At 37.0% G+C, this 12530-nt stretch overlaps 1 protein-coding gene across 1 annotated transcript in view; it reads right to left on the bottom strand.

Annotated features, from left to right (window-relative positions):
* Positions 1-3383: 3383 nt before the first annotated feature.
* The window catches only part of ABCA1 (ATP binding cassette subfamily A member 1), a 154139-nt gene continuing 144992 nt past the window's right edge, over positions 3384-12530 (bottom strand). Inside the window, exons 44-50 of the mRNA XM_043973487.1 lie at positions 11849-11955; positions 11331-11472; positions 10225-10359; positions 8094-8197; positions 7784-7876; positions 7265-7508; positions 3384-6842 (exon numbers count right to left, since the gene is read on the bottom strand). Coding sequence (XP_043829422.1) covers positions 6702-6842; positions 7265-7508; positions 7784-7876; positions 8094-8197; positions 10225-10359; positions 11331-11472; positions 11849-11955 — 966 coding nt within the window. The 3' untranslated portion in view covers positions 3384-6701. The remainder of the gene's footprint in view (positions 6843-7264; positions 7509-7783; positions 7877-8093; positions 8198-10224; positions 10360-11330; positions 11473-11848; positions 11956-12530) is intronic.

The following is a 12530-nucleotide window of genomic DNA, read 5'->3' on the forward strand; positions in this document are numbered from 1 at the left end:
AAGACCAAGGTTGTATGTATATAAAAAGCTATTTTACAAGTTGTCAAAAAATACCCTCCATCAAAGTGTTCTTCTGATACCTCCACATCAGTGGTGTCAAATTCAAATAGAAACAGGCCACTAATCTATACATAAGGATCCCTGTGGGATGCATATTGACTTAGAAAAATGACATATTATCTATGTTTTATCATATTTTATCTATTTGTTAAATATTTCCCAATTATACTTTAATTTCATACAGACCTCACTTGGAAGTATTTTCAGCCAATGGGCCACGTCTGACACCTCTTCTCTACATAACATATGCTCAAAGGTTATACCAGTAAAACTGGGAGCTGGCAGGTCCTAACAAACTAGAAAGATTTCAAGTACAGGCCTTGTGTCAGTTTTACTCATTTCATGAAGGTTCATCACCAAAAGATACTTTTCTCCCCCACCATATCAATTCAAAAAAAGGGGGGAAGTAATATGGGTGGTATTATTATCAGTGGAGAAAGTACCTATTCCAATGAAAACATTTCCTAAGAGTATGCTGAAAATAAGGTGTTTTTTTAAAAAAATTCATTGTGTATAACTGTTTAGCCAAGATACTTAGATTTCAGTGTCTTCAAAATTAAGGAAATCTGCCTCTTATAAAATACTGAACATAAAAAGAGCTAGACATTCTTCATTCTCCACAGTGAAACTTTTAGTATATTACCTACTTTCAGTCCTCCCATCTTAATTCTTTCCTGTATAATATCACTTTTAACTAGTAATCATTGGGGTCTTGTTTTGGTTTGGTTTGGTTTTTTGTGGGGGCAATGAGGGTTAAGTGACTTTCCCAGGGTCACACAGCTAGTAAGTGTCAAGTGTTTGAGGCTGCATTTGAAATCATGTTCTCCTGAATCCAGGGCCGGTGCTTTATCCACTGCGCCACCTAGCTGATTCTCATTGGGGTCTTAAATGAAAATTTGTGTATGTTCATTTTCTCCCTGCTGTTCACTTTTTTTTGTTTTGGGCTTGGTTTTTTGGGGTTTTTTGGGGGGGTTGTTTGTTTTTTGCGGGGCAGTGGGGGTTAAGTAACTTGCCCAGGGTCACATAGCTACTAAGTGTCAAGTGTCTGAGGCAGGATTTGAACTCAGGTACTCCTGAATCCAGGGCCGGTGCTCCATCCACTGCGCCACCTGGCTGCCCCCCTTTTCACTGTTTTTTGATATGACAAAATGATCATAATTTTTTACCATTATACTCCCATGGTGTTTTGCAAGTATAATTTTACTCTAAACTATTATCTTTGAGAACCATGTTTCTCTACTTGGCAAAATAGAGGGATCTCCAACCAAGGTTGTTTCTCAGTTATTTTGGCCTACTCATTGTCATGGCTCTTTCATATCAGATAAACAGATATTTAAAATGGTAATACGTGGACTCAACTTTTCTTTTATCTGCTTCCCATTTTTCAGAGTCAGCAATTTGCTTTAAATAGGTCAGGTTGGAACTATCATGACTGTACTCATTATCTTCTCATTCGTTTTGTTCTAATTTGGTATTAGTAAGTTAGTGTTTACCTTTGCTATAACTTGTCAGGGGTTTATATGCACATAGATTGATGATTCAGAACTGATTCCTGCATCTTGAACCAGTTATTTATTAGGAGGTTTCCCAAGATGGTGTCAACCCAAAATAAAAGAGAGCTACCAAAGTAGCAGCAACTGAGGGAAGAGAAATACAATTTGGGACACCACACAGCACTAGAATACAGGAGTACTCAAAAGGAGCAGGTGGAGCAGGGTTTCAATACACTTCAGCTGGGAGGAGTGCAACAGATGGACAGCAACAGGGAAGAGTTAAGTTGTTTTGCAAAGCAGCCAAAGGTTGGGGAGTGACTGACATCTGGTCAGAAGAACAGGCTCCAGGTACAGTAAGTTTCCAGAGATAGCACAAGACCTGCTTCAACCCTGCAGTAAATGAGGTCAAGAAAGCCCCTTCTGATTACTGCATTCAACAGCAGCAAAATGACATGCTGTGAACGATCTCACCCAGCTCCTCTGTATTGATCATATAAATATATAAAAATGCCTTCCCAAATAAAATGAGAAAAGAGAAGAAAGTAAAACCTAAAAACCTCAAAAGAGAATGGCTTCTCAGATAAAGTAGAGGATGAGGACATGAACAAAATGGGGTAATAGTGGGGAAGAGAACTTCTAACAGTGAAAAAAATATATTTTGTATTCAGAGATACTGAAGAGAAATAAATCCCTAAAAGGAAAAAAATATTAACCCCGATGCTGGCTAAAGAAAGGGGATGGAACCTAGCATAGTACATGTCAAAGTGCATGATAAATGTATGAAAAGGAATAAAGGTAAATTTGGTGTTAGCAGAGAAGTAGCATGTAATGAGAATTCTATCATCATGAGAAATTAAACAATTCTTAACAAAAGCCAACAATGTGGAAACAAGATAAAAGAACAATAACCGGATCACAGACTCATGGGCATAAAGATCCAAAATTGGAATGAACATCACAGGCTATCTAGTCCTGACCTTTCATTTTACAAATTAAGAAAACGAGACCAAAAGGTTAAAGTAAATCAGACTTAAAAGGTGTCATCCAGAAAGCAGAAAAGTATAGTGGGACGGCCAGATCAAGTCACATTAGAATACATTAATAGTAGTGTTCAGAGGGAGGGAGGTAATAGTTCTGTTGTGTTCTGCTCTAGTCAGATCCCATGTTAAGTATCAAGTTCCTGGTACCACGTTTTTAGAAGGGCTGCTATCAAGCCCAGCCAATACAAAAAGTAGCTATAGGATGTTCCACAGTCTAGAAAGCATTGCGAGTATCACTTGAAACGTTATTTAGCCTAGAGTGGAGAGTATTTATCTGCCTTCAAGTATTTGAAGCACTGTCTTGCAGATAGAGGATTAGATCCATGGATTCGTGTTATACTGAAGATTTCCACTCAATATTTAAGGGGGGATTCCTAATAATTAGAGCTAATAACAGAATAAGTTGTTTGAATCATAAGAAGTTTCCTTATGATAAGAGAAAGGCAGAATGATGAACTGCTGGGGATAATGGATCATGGTTTTTCAGACTAGATTCATGATTCAGGCAGAATTTGGACCAGGAGATCACTTCAACTTTTAGTAAAAGATGTAACATTGTGTGGTTTACAATTTTTGCTGAGGACCTAAACAGCTGTGTGATGAATATATAGTCTTTGATATGAGAATAGTTTTATGAAATCATTTTAACAGTATGGTACGTATGTGTTCCCAGCAGTGCACAAAAATAAATATATATAGACCAAGGAACTGTCACAGCTTTATTTTGGTGACTCAATACAACATAGAAATATGATTTTTAATAATTCATATAAAGTTACTGACAATACAGTTTTTTATTTTTTTTTTCATTTTAATGAAAATTATTTAACTTAGAAATCTATCGTGAAACCTTGTCTAGTTTTTTGCAGTTAACAGATATTCCAGTGCAAAAATAGATCCCATTACAGACAGCATAAAGTGCTTGGAATGAAGGACCAACAATATCGAAAAAGCACAAAAAAACAGAGCTTTATCACGAGGTGTGAGGGAGGAGAAATATACCTAATCCTTAGTAAAATACTAACATACTATAAAAGGGGATGCAACAATTTTTAAAAGAGCATCTAGTAACAAGGATTTAGATGAATATTTCATTATCAAAGTGGTTCAATATCACACAACACATGGCTCTTTGGGAAAATTTTACCTGATGTATAATATGGGGAAATCGACAGAAAACACCTTAGTAAATGATTGATGGTTAACGAATGCATGAAGTACAATATTCAAGAGCCGCAGAGCTCCCAGTACACTTAAACACAGTAGTTTCAGGATTTGTTGTTTTTCAACAATTGAACTAACTAGAGATTCCTTCTCAGATTCACAGTTATTGACAAAATTCCAAAGTGTCAAGAGGAAGAAATAGCAGACATCTTTCAAGGCATATTTTAGGGAAGGCTTAAAACCCACAAGCTTAAGTTTACACAGGACTGACACAATTAAGTTTTAAAATTTTAAGCATGGAATTTTTTAAAAATCTCTTCTACAACTGAGTTTTATAAATAAAGGCAATAGGGAACTTATTTTCTACAATAAAAGAAAGAGCACACAGAGATAAAATGATATCTCTTTTTTAACTCTTATCGAGACTGACTCTACCTGAAAAAGAAAATACTTTTGTTTTGAAAGCTGAAAATTATTTTTCTGGAAAAAGGTTTATTAGTTCAATGTTCTTTTTAAGGTTAAAGGAGCCTGGGAAAATAAAGCAATAGTACTATTCATGGATTTGGAAGATTAGGTCATGATTACAGTCAAAGAAGACAACCAATTGAAGTCTATCATTTTGAACTTTGAAAATCTACATCAATAGAAACTATTTTATGCATTACATAAGAATGGAGTCAAAACAAAGATGGGGTGATCACTTACCAAGGATTATTGGAAATATACTCATGTTTTAAGGAGATGATAGGATGTTAACACAGGAGTCATATTTTTTATTAACTTGGGGATAATCATGCAAATGATGAAAATACCATAATAAACCCCTTTAACAATAAAAAGTTATTTTAATTTTAAACAAAAATACAGACTAGCCTGAAATTCTCTGATAAATCTCTCTAAAAGGTTTATTTTTTAAATCTAAAAAAAATGGTGCTTGATATGAAAAAAGGCACTTCAACTGTAACTACACAGTAGTTCTCTCCTATTTTTACGTTGTCTCCAGACAGGCTAATAATTTTAAAGCAAAAATATCCACACGACTCAACATTACTCCCAAGTGTTTACCCACTCAAAATACAAAGGTAATAAACATCATCTAATTTTTGGACACATCCATGATAAGCAGGTAATTCTCTTTATATCTATTTTCAGGCCAGCTAAGAGACTTAAAAAACAACATTTTGTCCTTTTTAATGTTGTAAGCGAAACTGCAATAGATTAGGAAAAAAATTAGGCTACAAGATTATCTGGGATAAATGTGGTTTCTGACATCTGCAAAGCCAATCATTTTAAGTGTACGGTAGTGGCAGGTGAACAAGGTACGCTTTTAAAGTCAGCAAATTTCTCCATAACAAAAAGTTTTTGTTTAGTCTTGAGACCTGTTAACCATTTCTATGCTGTTGTTCTCTGAGACCTTTCACTTGATGATCCTTGGTGAAGGGTGTTAAGGAGTGGACTGGCTTCAATGGATTGTTTCTCAAACACCAAGATGATAGTCTGTAGTTATGATTCCATGCCTCTCCACCAACCAACATATGTAAACCAATTATGTGAAATAATATGGCACATGAAATCTACTGAGACTTAGTGCCTCTATTCAGCAAGAAGTTTTCAAAAATGCTTAGTGATAGTCTTAAATGAAGTCAATTTCAAGCAACCTGAAAATTGTCCCAATTCTGAGATTGTTGTAAGAGTTTGTTTGTTTTTTTTAACACCATATTTTCACTAGTCCTCTTATATATCTACAGATACATCCCAGATTGTGAGGTGATGCAGCCATACTATAATACACTACAAGGTTGAATTAGAAATCACTGAAGGTACTTAAAATTCAAATAACATGGAAAACATTAAAAGTATAATACCTTTTGTTAAAATAAAATGACATTTTTTTCTTCCAAATTCTGGTTGAAATTCACAAAGCCTGAAATAATACTACATTTGTGTTGAACAAAATTACCTTTAGATGCAGGGTACCATTTTATTGGACAACTGAGAAATGATGGACATAGTACCCAGCAGGTTTGCATGCTGTCTCTTTTTACTAATATGCTCTAGCATTAACAATATGCGGTCAAGAAATCTGGCGCATTCATTCTCTACCTGCAGTTTGGCTCCTTGTTCTTGACTCCTTACTAGAATTAGGCTCATCCAAAAGAGTCATGGGAAAGAAGGACAGGAAACCCTCCATGGCAATGGAACTAAGAAGCCCATCTGTCCAGAGCCACCAAAATTTGGCATGGTGCCACTCCTGCAGTAACTCACAAAAGGGTCAATCAAAGCAGTTCATTGCTATCCATGATGTAATTTGTGGCCCCGTATTGTTGACTGTCAAGTGATTTTTTTTCAGCAGTCCCTTAATTACAGAGCAGTCATTGAGGCTTTCCCTTCATAAAAATCGCACATAATACGCCATGCTGCTTCAGTTTGTCATGTCTTGGCACTAGCAGGTTCGGTGCATTCATTGCCAGCAATGGATGTGTCACCAGGAAACCCTACTCCTGGCATGACAGGATTGAATGACTAAGGATGTGCATGCCTTATAATTTCAATAAATAATCACTGACCATGATTACTCAATGAATTATTGTTGCAACCCTAGTAAAAATATAAAAGGGACAAAAAGGGATGATTTAAAACCCAATAGGTTCCATACTACAGTTTCCCATAGTTATGCTAAATTGATAAACTAGATTCAAGTCTTTTCACTTGAGAGCCATACGACAAGGCAAAGACTACATACAAAGGCACTGCCCCTGTAATGGAATTGTTTGTCTTCATTGCATTGAATTGCATTGCATTGTAGAGTATCAGCACAGGGTCCAGTTTGGTTTCTTTCCCATGAAATCCTCTGGCCCCGTCCCCTGGAACGTTTCACTTCCTACAAAAGGAAGGCTTCTGGTTCCTCCTGTCTCTCAGTCTCTCTCAGGAAGGAGAGGGTAACTTAGACATAGCTTTCTCTCACTTTCTCATCTTGCAGAAAAGATTTGAGAATTGAAACATCTACAACAGTTTGGTTTTTGTGCAATGATAGGTCCTTTAAGTGGTCATCGTCACTTTGGTCCTTTGCAAAGTTTACAAATACCTGTCAAACGAAAGGTAGTCTTTGATTAGTTCCTATCATGTTTTGGGTTTTTTTTTTGCTTTTTTATTGTTTACCCCAAATCACCCTCAATCTTCACATTGGTAGGGCAAGTGAATTCATAACAACATGAGGAGAAAATCTGGATAACCCAAGGGAAAAAATCTTTTTTGTCTATCTATCATTAACTGTTTATAATTCAACTGCTCAATCCTCCATAAAGGAAAAAAAAGGATCTGCCCCCCAAAAAAACAAACAAACAAAAAATCCTATCCATAGGCAAGCTTACAGGAAAGTGGAAGATTCACTTCCCAGCATCAATAAACTGAATTGTAGAGAGTCCAAAGCTCTCCCTGAGGATTTACCAGGATAAAAGCCCTCCGCCATTTAAAAGTGAAGCAGTTTTTATCCCAGAGCAAACTTACTTGGTCAAGTGTTGTCTGAGAAACGGAATAATCTTCTATGTGGAGTCTCTTTTTGTTCTGGGAAAGGATACTGAATATCCTTGCCAGGGAAGACAGTGAAGATGGAAGCTGGTACTGAAGCATGTTCCGATGTTTCTCTTTGAGGACACTTCCTGGAAAGGCTACCCCAAAGAATTCCTGAACAGGCTTCAGGTCAGGATTCGAGCCTGCTATTCGTACAACTATCGTGTAACCATCTCCAAACCTGAAACCAACAAAGGCAAGGTGAGAGAATTCTTAGAAAACTCCTGAAAAGAATTTTCATCCAGAGACAACCTCTATTATGGGGAAAATGAGACTCGATAGTGTGAAAAATACAGAGTTCTTTCCAGTCCCCAGAAAAAGTACTAGAAAATGTAATTTAACTCAATTGCCCCATTTGCTTTGTATTTTGAGAGTCTCCCAAATCCAATTACCTTAGGAAAGGGTAGGACTACCTAATTCCCCAATTTGAGTCATCCACAAAAACCAAGGCTTCACCTGTTCTTTAAGTGCTGGACACTGCCAAGACATCTGAACCTCCCATTGACCATGATGGCCATTCTGGTACAGAGGGCTTCACATTCTTCCATGCTGTGCAAAAAGCAAAACAATTGCTTAGCTTTGCAGACAGGGTATGAGCCCATCAAACTGACAGTTGGGATTTACATTAGGCTACAACACAACACACAATGCAAGACAACATAGATAATTAACTCCCGCTTCATTGCAGGCTGTTTTTTTAAATGCCATTCTATCTAGAGATATGGCAGGCAGAAAGGTAAGTTGGAGTCAAATGACCTCTATTTACCTGTGGGAGGTAAGCACCACAGACCTTCCCTCCTTGATTACACTTAGGGCGCAATTCCATAAGAAGCGACGGGCCTTTGGATCCATACCAGTGGTTGGTTCATCCTACAATGTAAATGATATAGATTTCATGGACTGAAAATGAAATTGAAAATAGATTTTTTTAAAGTACAGTATTTTCCAAGAAGCTCTAATGTAGCCATCCTTCTGTCTCTATAATGTTCACTAAAATGTTAAAGTAATTCTTTCCTACATGAATGAAGAAGGAGCAGACTTTCTAGGGATGGGTATTTTCAGGTTATTGTAGAGGAGACTCCTTAGGGATCTGCTACACAAGGCAAATTCTGAATCTTCTCTGTATGGACACTGCAATTTATAAAAACTAAGACAACCTCATTTGGAAGCAGGTTGGTTTTTTTTTTGGGGGGGGGGCAGGGCAATGAGGGTTAAGTGACTTGCCCAGGGTCACATAGCTAGTAAGTGTCAAGTGTCTGAGGCCAGATTTGAACTCAGGTGCTCCTAAATCCAGGGCCAGTGCTGGAAGCATTTTTTAAAAATAGACAATATAAAAACAAAAATTGGTATGTAACAAGTATTTTAATACACTTTGCCCTCCTCTGTCTCAGTTGCCTCATCAGTAAAATAGTGTTAATGATGGCTGCACTATCTGTCACATAGGGTTGTTGTGAGGACAAACAAAGAAAACAAAACATTTTTTAATTTTTTAAAAATTCTTACTACAAGTGAGAACGAGTGCTATACAAGTACAGAATCCCAGAATCCTATGTTGGGAAGACCCTTCAGAGTTCATCATGCCAGCACATCCCTGGGTCAAACTCTCTCTCAATGTCAGCTTTTTTGAAAAGCTACCTACATACAGCCTTCTGCACCCAGAATCTCTATGGAAGCCAGCAGCTGGGTAAAGCATGGTGCATTGGAAAGCTTAGACAATTTGTGTCAGAGGATGGGGGTTCAAATCTGACTCCTGCCCCTTACTCTGTGGGACTTTAGGGAAACCACAACCTCCCCAGCCCTTGGTTTTCTCATCATTAAAAGCAAAGGGTTGGATTTAGTTGAGCTCTCTAAGATTCCTTTCAGCTCCAAAACCTAGAATCCTGTCTTCACTATTACTCATTTTCTTGGTAATGTTGGGTTACCCATCATCTCCAAACCTTTGAAGTCATACAGAAAGAACAGTTGAGAGATATATAGCGAGAAGTTTAAGTTTGATCCCTGGGGGGAAGCTAGGTGGTGCAGTGGATAAAGCACAGGCCCTGGATTCAGAAGGACCTGAGTTCAAATCCAGCCTCAGACACTTGACACTTACTAGTTGTGTGACACTGGGCAAGCAACTTAACCCTCATTGCCCCGCACAAAAAAAGAAAACAAAAAAAACTAATAAATGAGGATAATCAAGACTCCAAGTGCCTTCCAGCTCTCAAATTCTGTGACCCTGTATCTATTCTCACCCCAACTCTGCAATCCATATCCTCTTCCTCATATAAATGGCTTGTGGATTGATCGATTGGGTCTTTATGAAAAGATGCTCTAGGTGCTAAGCTTAATCACATTCCACCTGAAGTTGAGACAGCCACTGTCTCTTTGAAATAACATGAATACATTATAACATTAGCCATGCACTAAAGTCAGAGCTTCCCACTCTACCCCTAAGACCGGCCCATTTCTTTTTTTGTTAAATTTAACTTACTTTTTCCCCCAGTGCCTAATTTGAACTTTGTTCTTCACAAAGAACAAACTTTGTTAATTTTGTTAGTAAATAGTACAGAGATGTTAATATGTTAAGACCTTTAGATAAAGTTTACTTAGAAGGACCAAGCACTGCTTTAGAATTTGAAAATGGAAGCCAATGTAAATTATTTCTTTTTTAAAACCCACAAAAACAAAACCAAAGATTTCCTCTCTCTAGCAACACACATGATAACAATAATGATGAAAACTAGTACACAGGTAAATCTAAAAAGATCTAAAAATGATAATCATCATATACAATTTCTTTTGAATGGTGTTTTTATGTGAATTTAAAATGTATCCTAATTATAGCCAAAAAAATCAAGGTTTTTTTTTTTCAACATAGGAAAAGCTCCAAAGAGCTGTGACTTTCTAACACTCACCAAAAACACCACTGGAGGCCCCCCAATCAAAGCAATAGCAGTTGAAAGTTTTCGTTTGTTGCCACCACTGTAATTCCCAGCATATTTTTCTCCATATTTCACAAGGCCTAGTTTTCGAATAGCCCAATCGCCAACCTATAGTAAGAGAAATCCAGTTGATTTTAGTTTTTACCCTCAAATAAGCAAGATGTTATATGAAAATACTTGAAATATACAGATCCCAATTCTATAATCATCTATTCCACTACAAGGTAACTCAAAGACCAACATTTTGCCATTCCCATTCTTTCTTCAGTGTTTGAGGGCAGAGCTTGATTCCCTATTTAAAGGTGCTTTGTCAAAAACAGCCTGCACTAAAAAAATTAACAAAGGAAAAGGATGGCCCTGATCTGCTTTTCAGGGTCATAAGCAGACAATTTTGTAACAGCTGGCACAAATGTTGTGTGGAGACAACAAAGTTCAGTTCCCATCAAAAAGACTCAGTATTATATTTAAGGGAGAAAACACTTGATGAGACAGAAGGCCTTGAGATACAATATTGAAGATAAAGGTCACAGGAAGCAATAGAATAAACTTAATGTCAAAAAAATATCATAACTTATATTAATCTCTCTACCATGTCACTTGAGGATTTGAAAAGGGAAAAAAACTTTTTAAAACCCCATAAGCACAAAACCAAGGATTTCCTCTCTCTTGCAGCCTACATGTGAACACTGATGATAACGATACTGATGACTAGTACTTTCTTATCTCCCCCACTATACGCTGCCCTGATCTGGCAAGAGAGGAAGAAAGAAACATATGACTTAGGGCTTTCACTTGTAACATGGGATCATTAAAAGTGGGTCATGTGCATAGTAGCAGCTGCAGTGGCATGTGTCATAGCAACACATCCCTATTTTGTCATCTTCACCTGATTCAGTCACCACATAATCCCCAAAACCCAGAAATAGTCGGGGAAGGAACTGAAATTCCACATGGCTCTTTCTCTTTCATCAGAAAAAGTCAGGAGCTGCTTCTAGAAAGCTTATAGGGTGAATACATTTTGGAAAGAATGCTTATTATAGGCAGATGCACTATTGGCATTGGTTTTAAGCCATCATTACCTTGCCAACTTCTTTCTCAGGGACACCTCTCAAGAGTGCAAAGAATTCCACGTGTTCTCTTCCTGTCAACAGTTCAGTGATAGCATCAAACTGGGGGCAATAGCCCATGTTCTGATGTGCTTCTTGGATGTCTGACAAGATACTGAAAAACATAAGGGAAGTAGTTGAGGTTTTTGCGTTTAATGAATCACTAGTTACTTGGCCTATGTTCATAGCTCCCATACCACCTAAGCTGCACCTTCCAGTACTACACTCTGCTGATTTTAAGCTCATCCTTCAGTCTGTCAATAAAGTAGTGCCATCATCCACTAATGATTTTTTTAAAAATTAAGATATAGATATTGTTGCTTTACTATAATGACATTTTGTAAAGGATCATTAAGTTTACAAAGCTTTTAATGGAAGAAACAGGGGCAAGGGCAAAATATATGATATTATGCAAAATAATCAGATATATGATAGAAAAGATATTTATGGGGACTTTGTGCAAAATGCCAAAAAGAAGGGCCATTTCTCACCTGTTTTTATTGAGAAACGCATCTCCTTTTGTCACACTGGTGTCTCCAGTTAACATTTTAAAAGTCGATGATTTTCCAGCCCCATTCACTCCCAGAAGCCCAAAGCACTGAAAAAGAAAGCTAGGTGAGTTGAATCAGACCATGTGATCAAGTATAATGGTACCATTAAATATCAAACATAAAGGAGATTTCAGATAACCATTGTAGAAAAGCTTTCAAAGAACATAATCTTAAAATATTAAACATGCTCTTTATTTTTAAATTACAATTCAAGAAGGTTGAGAAGCAGAAATCTTTATATTCTGTATATAAACATAAACATATTGACACACACATATAAATGTATATGTGTAATCCATATAAGCATATACAGGTACTATAGATTTATGTATACATCCAGACATATACACAAAATCCTACTCTGATGCCTATGTCATCATGGTTAAGCTCCGATGAATTCTACAATAAGAAGGGTTTTGAGCATGGTCCTGGGAATGGGCTGATTCTGCTATCCAAAGGTCATCCTAGTTAAGAAGCCATTGGTGATGATAAATTCTTTGGCCCAGACCAAACAAAAAAGCAAAAAAAAAAAATGCCCCTCATTTTCATTTCTGCAGTGGATCTGTAGAATGGGTCAGAGGGTAGTAAATATTGTAATGTTTTAGATTGTGTGTACATGTAT

Source organism: Dromiciops gliroides, chromosome 1 (assembly GCF_019393635.1).
Source record: "Dromiciops gliroides isolate mDroGli1 chromosome 1, mDroGli1.pri, whole genome shotgun sequence".
Taxonomy (NCBI): domain Eukaryota; kingdom Metazoa; phylum Chordata; class Mammalia; order Microbiotheria; family Microbiotheriidae; genus Dromiciops; species Dromiciops gliroides.